Source organism: Morone saxatilis, unplaced genomic scaffold (genome assembly GCF_004916995.1).
Source record: "Morone saxatilis isolate NCDOM2014 unplaced genomic scaffold, NCSU_SB_2.0 Contig18, whole genome shotgun sequence".
NCBI classification, from domain to species: Eukaryota; Metazoa; Chordata; class Actinopteri; family Moronidae; genus Morone; species Morone saxatilis.
This window is the reverse complement of record NW_023339740.1, coordinates 11,505,773-11,515,732: the sequence shown is the minus strand read 5'-3', so window position 1 is coordinate 11,515,732 and position 9,960 is coordinate 11,505,773. Positions and strand designations below refer to the sequence as shown.

At 42.4% G+C, this 9,960-nt stretch overlaps 1 protein-coding gene across 1 annotated transcript in view; it reads left to right on the top strand.

The window, feature by feature from the left end:
• The window catches only part of foxp4 (forkhead box P4), a gene marked incomplete in the record, with an annotated part of 89,073 nt that overhangs the window by 41,844 nt on the left and 37,269 nt on the right, over positions 1–9,960 (top strand). The window contains 1 exon segment of the mRNA XM_035662162.1: positions 2,858–2,947. Coding sequence (XP_035518055.1) covers positions 2,858–2,947 — 90 coding nt within the window.

Below are 9,960 nucleotides of genomic sequence, written 5' to 3'. Positions count from 1 at the left end.
AATGGGTTTATTAATACAAAACACATATGAGGTGTTTTGTATTAATAAACCCATTTTAAATTGTTTAATAGAACAGATGTTAATGTAATAAACAATGTCAGGTTTACAAGTGACAGTGCAAAGAAAATGTCCTGATGGAAGAAAATAAAGCATATGGTGAAGCTGAAGACTTCCTTAGCTGAGTCCATTATTTTCTAATGGAACTCTTCTTAGTGTATTATATTGCTATAATGGCCATCCACATTTTAACGTTTGTTTGTAGTCTGTTTAAGTTAGTTTCACCAATAAGTTAACTGATATTGTAAAGTAAAATAGAAGCACTGTTGCTATGGTTACCTGCAATTTAGTACGCACTAATTACAAATAGTGTCTAAGTCTTATTGCTGGGCAATAATTCAATATTGTCACATATGGACTTTAATTAGAATCATATGTCATACTTTTATAATATTCTGTGGTTAAATTAATTTTTCCATGTAATATGATGTAATACATAACAGTTAAACACAATTTAATGCATTGAACATAACTTTTAGAAAAAACTTTAAGTAATGTTGTATATACTTTCAACGTATGAAAGATACACATTCAGAATACACTGAATTGTGATGTTAACAGTCACCAGCCAACAATTAATCGTTTTTTTTCTAGAGGTTATGGTGTAAACGTACACTTTAAAATAGCTTTAGCCTTACACTATCTAATTTCAACTGTAGCACACTTGAATAAACCTTGGAAGAGGACAGACTTAGTTTAAATATCCAGAGAATCACATGCTTTGTTAGTAGTTCTTGTCTCTCACATACACCCACATCCAGGAATACAGGCATAGGAGAGGAGACAGGCATCACCTCTGCTTGGTTGTAGCGTTTATGAAAGCCATAAATGGCTCTTTAATATAGTGGTAATCAGGGTGGTAATTTGGGTGGAATTGTCCCTTATTGTTGCCAGACATGCCTCCCCAACTCCTGCCAACACACACGCATTCGCACACACAGACAAACACACACACTCACTCTCGAGCAGACAGGGTGTTCAAGGAGTAATTCACACCACATGCCAACAAACTGGGCGGTTGTGTTTTTTTAGGTTTTTTTTGTATGTGTGTGTATGTCTGTGCCTGCTTTAATGCTGAGGTCAAACCAGTAAATGGGAGGGGGTTCCCAAGATTTTTTGTTAAAGTGTTAAAATGTATGTGTGTGTGTGTGTGTGTGTGTAGGCACGTCTAAAGCCAAGTCCGTGTGTGTGTGTGTGTGTGTGTTTTAATTGCGGTCTCAGCAAAAGTAGCAAGTGTGCTTGATACAGATGGTTTTCATCACTCCGACTGCACAGAGAACTCTCTCTTTCTGTCTCCCTCTAATCTCCCCACTCTGTTTTTGTAATTAGACATTACTTAATATACCAGAGCTTCTAATTTGACAATTCATTAAATATGTGACAATATACAGTAAGTGTATGCTGCACTGTTTCACAGCTTCACAATTTTCTGTAGTTGTGAAATGATGCAGTAGAACAGATTTCTGGTGCCGCATGGTTGAGTAAGAGCTTCCATGGTAAAGAACATCCCTCTTTCTGGCCGTTAATTTGTGGTGTCCACACACACACATTCTCACACACACACACACACACGCTCACGCGCAAACACACACACAGACTTTCATAAATCAATATTTACTAAGGAACCTTTCCCCTTTGAGTCAGAGGAAGCAAATGTGCATCCTGCTGTCTCCCCTCTCTAACCCTCTGTCATGAGGTTGTGCTTGTGTGTGTGTGTGTGTGTTTGTGTGACTGCGCTTACAGTAAGTGCAAGGCGGCTCTTGTGTTTTGAGATGGGTGTTTTCTTGTTTTGTTTTAGGAGCAGTTCAGACATTCCAGCAAAAATGCCTGTCCCTCAGGGGCTGATTTGTCTTGATGATGGAGAGCCTGAGTCTTTAACACTACAACAGGCAACGCAGCAAAGAAAAGAGAGAAATGTAATGACACAAAGAAAGACATTTATACAGTTTTTAATACACAAGGCAGACAGTAATAGGGGAAACAGTGGGAGGAATGGCTGATGTTGTGGTGTCGGAAGGATGAATTGGCAACACTCACGAGCAGAGTGAAGAAGTGAAGACAGAGAGCTAGAGAGCGGTGGTATCACTGGTTTGAATGGACAATACCAGAGGGCAGAAAGGGGAGAAATGGGAAGAGGAGGAGGAACGAAGAGGTGGGTGGTGGTTAGTCACAGCTCTCCAGGGCCCAGCAGGGCAAACGGTTCCTTACATCACTCTGACACACACAAACACAGTGCAACTGACACACATGAAGATATGCTGACACACTTCTGCCTCAGAGGATGTGGAAAACCCACTTTGCACCTTCCTCAGAAAAGAGAGGGGGAGGAAGAGCAGGAGGAAAGGGGTGTGGCAGAGAGACTGAAACAGAGGGGGAGGGCAGAGAAATACAAAGATTGGAAAGAGAAAGAAAGTTTTGAATGAGTTGGGATGAATTCAGTAACGTAGACACACACACAAACCTAGGTATATACATTCAACCATGCTGTATGTGTGCCAGGTGGACTTCTTAGGTTGAGGAAATCAGACCTGACAGCTTGGCAAAGGGATAGGGTACTAAGAGTGAGACTGAGTATTTCTGTTCTTTTCTTGTATCTAAATTAAAATTGTTTGAATGTATCGGTGTGTGTTGTTTGACACTGAACGTACACAAATGCTTTTTCTTTCAATTCCGAAGCGAGGTGTGACTTTGAAAGGTGTATTTATTTTGTGTGTTGTTGTTTCATACTGCATTGCAACATTTCACTGTATGACTGTGTATGCATGATGAACATCTGATCATCTCTATTTTTCCCTCGTAGGCGCTTCAGGCAGCCAGACAGTTCCTCCTCCAGCAGGCCTCTGGACTCAACTCCCCTGGCAGCAATGAGGTCAAACAGAGCCCTGTGCAGGTCAGAGCACACACTCACACACGCACACACACAGATGCACAACCCAAGTGTTGCTTTGTCAGAATCTGTATAATATTAAGAGCCTGGCTGCTGCAGCTTCGCCTTCATCAACCTGCCACGTCAACTACACAGTGTGATATAGGCACATACTTCTCTCTCTCTTTCTGCGAGTGCATGTGTGTGTGATTGTTAGTGTGTGTGTGTGTGTGAATGAGGTCTTTGTAGTGATTGGGGTACTGATCTGTTTTCAGAGTTGAATTCCACAGTAAGCAGAGAGAGTGGGGTTAGCTGGAGTGCAGGATCCCCACTGAAAGACTCTCGAGAAGGACACACACACAGCCAGCGGACACACACTATTACTATCAGCACATGTTGATAAATATCACACATCGTTACTGGCGTTTTTTTTTATGTGCAGAGTACATGCAGAAGTGTGATTTGTAGCTATGTCTCATATCAATAAAGTGGGGCCATGGGTCTACTAGAGCAGCAAGCAGCCTGGCTATTGCACTGCTCTTCTCATTAACGTGCCACATGATAAACAGACAGCTGGGCCATCACAGTATGGGAAATGAAGAAAGAGATGGAAGAGAGGTATGTGAGTCAGAAGAAAAGATAGGTCAGATTTCATTTGCAGTGTCTGAACTCAGCAAGGTGCTCATGGGAAAAATGGGAAACTTTTCTTAAATACTGTGCAGGCATCTAGATAAAGAACAATACTGCAACATTTACACGTAAATGACACATAATATTGGGTCATGTTTTTCCAGGAAACTTTTTATAGTTCCAACAGCGGCGAGGGGGTTTGAGCTGAGTCTTATGAGCAGTAGTTGCCTGCATGACAGAGCACAAGAACAAAGAAAAAAGCACTTGGAACTCAAACGTCACCAATAGACAGAAGAAAAAGATTTCAGCCACACAGTTTAATTGCTCTTACTGTTGCGCTTACTCTGGGAAGTGCGAAAATGGCACAGAATTAATGACTGTTTATTACCCAAAGATGTCAAAAATGAAATAACATTTAAAAAAAGGGATCTTGCGGATTACACTTTAATCAAAACCCGAATTGGAATCAGAATCACGTTATTTGCTTTGGATAGAAACTGGCAGTTGGAGAAATTACATTGTGACTTTTAAGGGGTAAGGTAAGTGAATAAAAGAAATGTTATTTTATATCAGATCTGCATTGATCAAATATTCTAAGCATTGAAATTGCATTTATAATGTATATCAACACAAAATGGCGTACGTGTGCCCTGAATTGATATTAATATATGTGTTGCATTAATTCAGCCGTTCACTCAAACTCTGACTCTACAGTACAGTCTCCTCTGTCTCTGACTTGCCCTCATACACCTGTTTCAGAGCAACACACATTTAAACTTTTAACGTTTAAAGACGCACTCATCTTAAAAAAGAGTTGAAGAAGTGGATAGTGGGGAAATAAGAAAAAGTGAGCTAGTAGAGGGAAGTGAAACAGAAAGTTAACATGTGATGTAAATCTGTTGTTCAGCAATGAGGTGTAAGGAACTACAATCAAGTCTCTGCGAACGCTGACAAGGGATTAACCTAGGACAGCATTTTCACATGAATGGGGTCAAATGCAGGTTGAATACACGTTCAGCTCACCTGCCTCACACTCACAGCTCCTATATGAAAGGAGTATTACCTTTCCCTGCCTTCCCTCTCTCTCTGCCTTGAACACACACACACGCCACTCCCCCCCTCCTCTACTCTCTCCATCTCTGTCTTGTTTGTCTTGTTTGTTGGTGTCTGGCCTGGCTAGCCTCCCTGTACTCTCTAGGGCATCCGCGCTACATCTCTGTTGTCTGAGCTGTCAGCTCACATGGCCCCACACACCCTGCCAACTCACACACACTTGGATTTACATTTGTGTGTGTGTGTGTGTGTGTGTGTGTTTCTACTTTAATCCCCACAGTCAGAAACACAGGCACAAACATCAAAGCACAAAGTGTTGTTTGTGTACCTGTGTGTAGCAGCAGCACTGAAGTTGTTTACTAGACCGCACAACAAACTGACTACTAAGGTGATGTGTAGAACTCTCTTGATTACTTTAATTAGCAGCGTTATGATGAGTTCTAACTTGCAGCGACTGCATTCAGTTGCTGTAATTGAAGCAATCATCTGTCGGGGCCACAGAGAGTGACTGAGCGATGTGAGTGAGTGAAGTCAGACATTTAGTCTGGTCATTTCTAAAGGTGGCAGTAAGCAACTGTACAGTGACACGGTGGCTCACATCAGGCACAAAATGGCCGTCCTCAGGTTGGTTCCTGCTGGGCTGCTCTCACACATGCAAATGAGCCCCAGCCAATAATGAGATCTTTAGGAGCTCGATAATTAGATTTTTCCCTTCTCTCTGAGGGAGAACGACGGAGGGAGACAGGGAGAGAGAGCAGGAAGACTTCTATTCGTGTCTTGACTTCTCTGGAGAAGCCTTGGTCTGCGCTGACATGCCCCCTCCTCCTACCCCCCACCCGTTCCCCATCATATTTCTCTTCTTTTCTTTATTTATAATAGAAGGGAGGATCTGAGCTGAGAGCAAAAGAAACTCTGAGATTATATCTGCTTTTTGATTGGTTGTTCAGAGATGGTCTGTGTTTGGCTGGCTGTGTGTGATGGTATCAGTCCAAAGTGTGTGTGTGTGTGTCACTGTCAAGTGTCACATTCAGGAGAAACTCGACAATAGCTCAAGTCTCTAGACAGGCAATTGCAGGAAAAATTGATTGTGTGCAACAAAATTGCAGCTACAGTTGCTGAAAAGGACAATAATCAGAACAGTGTGAGTGATTATTTGGGAGTTTGATGATTCAAGACTTAAGAGGCGTTTTAATTTGATGTTAGAAACAAATTTTGCACAGATTGAAATAAATGCTTAGTAATTTTGGTAGATAATGATAACACTTAAAATGACAGTCTCGAAATAGTAGAAAATTGCCATTTTTAATGGATATTTTACACATATAATGTTATGCTTATGGTCTTGTCTGTCTGTCACAAACTATAGTATTATGTCTAATATATAAACTACATTTTTACTCAAGACATTTTTGCATATTACAAAACTAACTGGAGACTGATAAAAAGGTTAGAGATGCAAAATAATGCATAACTAGACAGGTTTGAATCATGTCTTAGAAAGTTGGTAGTAGTAACTACTATAAGTTATGGCCTTATTCAGCAACTATTTACCCCATAGGTGTGAATTAGTTGTGGGCATTGTGGAAAATAAGCATGAAAGCTCAGTCAGTGTTTCCTGAATAAGTGAAAATGCAATTTCTTTGTAAGAGATTACACTTGAAAGATATCTTAACCCTCTGCAGTATTTAGATAATTTCACACTAGGTGTGTGTTTGTAGTAGGTGTTGGACATAATTGGCCACAGTTACCTCAATTGGTAGTGGCACGTGTGTGACTGAGTGGATTGGTGGGCACACAGTTGGCAGACAGAGTGGCAATTGGCGGATTACCCAGCATGATACGTAGCATGCCTCCATGACCTGCCACACATTCTCTACAATGGACACACTTGGCGCACGCTCATACACTGGGTGGGCACAGGCAGACACATATACACCCACTTGGCAGACACACGCCTGGCACACTTAACACACTGGCACTTGGCATGCACACATACAGATTAACGCACGTGTTTGGCTGTGGCCCATACGTATGTAATTGAATAGCGCGGTGTCCTGTTTTCATGTATTATTGAGGAGCTCGTTTAATTAGGAAAAAAATGAAAAGACTCATTAGAGATATGTTAATTAGCTTGCGTCTCTGCTCTCTGGAGAGGGCTGGCACCAGCACAGTGGGATGGAGAAAGAGAGGGAGCCACCAGAAAGACGAGAGGAAGAAACTGAGTCATGTCAGTCTTAAAGCAGAGATTTCATTTCAATGAAAATACTTTTAATCCATATTACAACCCTAATTCAGCAGTTTTCTATATGTTGCTAAATTGTTTTCTGACCTTCCCCAGCTGCCTTATTTGAACCACTACAGATTTGTGAAAAACGACTAAACATAAGGATTCTGAGGCAGGGTTCAAAGTCTTTTAACTAATCAACAAAAGTATGTGGAAAGATGAGTGTTTAGTCCCCCAGAGTCTGCGGTACTGAAGCGGTTCCTTCTCTCGTTTTCTTTTATTTCCTTTCAAAGTGTTTTTCCCAAAGCACTCCTTTTGTCCACTCAATGAAAGTGCTTAGTTGGCAGTTTCTCTTATTTGATGTGGAGGGAATTGGGGCTGAGTGTGCATGCACGTGTGTAGGTTAGTGTGTGTGTGTGTTGGGGGTAGTATGGGGTCCTGACAGTTTGTGAAGGGTGTACGAGAGGAGGTTGAGCAGCCAGTGGAATGGGTTTGGCTCTGGGCAGAGGGGTGGACAGACAGAGGGGAAGGATGGAGAGGAGAGGTTTGGGTCTGGCCACTGAAGTGTGAAACTCTTATTTTGTGATTTGAAACATGAGTGAAATCAGTAATGAAATATGGTCGATAACGGCCTCTCACACTTCCCAATGAAATGCCCCGAGTGTGTGTGTCTGTGTTTCTTGAAGATGTGTTGTCATTTTTTATCGAAGCACTGGGGCGTTTAGATGGAGGGAGGGGGTGAATGAAGGGGAGAAGAAGGGAAATAAGAGACGGGGGGGGGGGGGGGGGATTTTCCACTTGAACTTACTGGTCTTTCACTGTCCTCTTTTTTTTTTCTCATTTGTCTGGCCCCTGTCAGGAAGAGCTGAGTGTTATGCGCGTCCACATGCATGGTGTATGTGTATGAGTATGTGTGGCTACGTGAGCAGAAAACAAAGCCCATCTCGGTGATAGGACAGCTCAGAAGTCATATCATTGTCATATCATCACTGTCTAATGAAAACCATATAGTATATCTCCAAAAGGCCAACTTTCCATGAACTCTTTGTAACATTGCTTTTTTTTCACACAATTTTATGTTTTTTTAATGGTTTATTCAAATTGAAGAACCCATAAATATCACTTAATCCTTCAGTTTATCTGAAAAAAATCTAAATCATTACATTTGGGAGTTTGCAGTTTTGATTTTTTTTTTTGGCATCAGCTTGCACACATACACTGTTCATAGACTCAGACAGAAACATTACTCAGCAAAAAGTTTGAGGTAGTAAAATGCCTATATCATCCCCAACCTCACCTGGCTTCGCTCATCAGTTCCCCCCAGAGTAATGTGGCCCCTGGCCCTGCTGCAGATTAGCTGGAGGAGGGGTACTCACCACACACAATGGGGCCCTTTTACTTCCAGTGGAGGCCTGGCCCTGAGCTCCAAACAACGCTCTCAGCACAGTAGGCGCTCCTTGTATTTCTCTTTTTCACTCAAATGCTTTTCTGCTTCACTCCTCTGCTTCTTTCATTCTAACCCCCTTGTCCCCCCTCACCCCAGCGCCATGCTCTCCTTTCATTTCTTGGCATGATGAGCACAGACAGACTGTTTACCTGAAGGAACTGAAAGAGAGAACCAGCGATAGTGATGATAGCTGGTAAATAAACAAACCCTGAACCAAAAAGAAGGGGCCATTAAAGCGTTTATGCACCAAGAAAAGACAGTTTGGAATGGGAGGCTCTCATTTACCCCCCAGCCTGCTGGCAGCTACTGTGCATTGGCAGAAGAGGGTCATGCAGTTACCATGTGCATGAATAAGCAGAGATTTCTCAATTTTCTACCACTGCTGCTAAATGTGTCACACTTTTGCCATTGGTCCAGTCAGAAGAGGAGACTTTTGCGACAATAGTGACATCCAATGATTTAAATCTTTCTATAAAGGATGACAGAAATACGTTATGGCAATATATTATGGAGTGAACAAAAGATTTAAAAGTCAGAGGCCAGTTATGCGCATCTAGGTGTGTGTGTGTGTGTGTGTGTGTGTGACAGGAGGAGAGACAGAAAGGCAGGCATCCCTTCCAGGGTGAGGTGGTAATGCTCAGTGACAAGGATAAACAGCGCTGGGGTTTGCTCCTACCAGGAGAGGGGGATGAGGAGGGGGATCAGGAGTAAGAGGAGGAGGGGAAGGGGGTCTGTGTCAGCCTCTCTCTCTTCCTCCTGCTTTCTCCTCTGTCATTTTTTCAATTATCCCTCTCTCCTGCGTGTCCCCATAGACCCAGAGGCAGGGCCCGCATCATTTAGACTGAGAGCCTGTTTAGATTCTGATTATAGCCTCCTTTCTTCTCACCACTCACGGCCGTCAGACACACACATAACAGTTACACACACCACGTACTGGCCGCACACTTTTAAGGCCAGCATGAGGTGAATAACTGTAGCAGTAAATTTATCTGCTTGTGAAGCTCAAGGGACAGTTGAAGGTACATTGGCTGTTGCTTTTGTTAGAAACCATCACAGGGTTTGTGTGTTTTTTTGAATTTGTGTCAAACGGAAAAGGACTGGGCAAAACATTTTTCATTTTTGTTTATTTTAAAATGTGATCATTTGGTGTGCACCAGCATATATTAAGTGATGGTTAAGGGTGCTGTGTTTTGGGAGTACTTTTTGTAGTGAGAGACCTCAATTAGAAGGGAGGTGAAAGTGTGAAATCCAAAGTTCACTCCTAAATTAGAGAAGATGCAGTAATTTAACCAGCCTGTCTCTATACAAACATGGTGCTGAGCTGCAATAGGCCAATTCCCTGTGGCTGCATGCTGGTTTAATATCAGATAGCCCTCCTTCCTCTCTTCCTGAGGCTTCATCTGAAATGGAAAGTGGGGCTTTCCTACTCGTTAGAATGAAAAGTCATCAAGGGAGGAGAGGAGAGAGGGATGGAACCTCATTGAAATGCAAGTTGCATCCGCCCTTCTTTCTCTCTCCTCGCTCCTCGGGGACTCCATGCCTTTCTCTTCCTTCTCCTTCCCATCTTTAGGGCGCTCCCCCGCTCCCTCTCTTCCTTTGTTAATCAGTTAAACTCCCTCTTCAAACAACCCCTCTAATTACTCCTCCACTCTCTGTAAACGACAAGGCTGTCTCTCGCTTCTC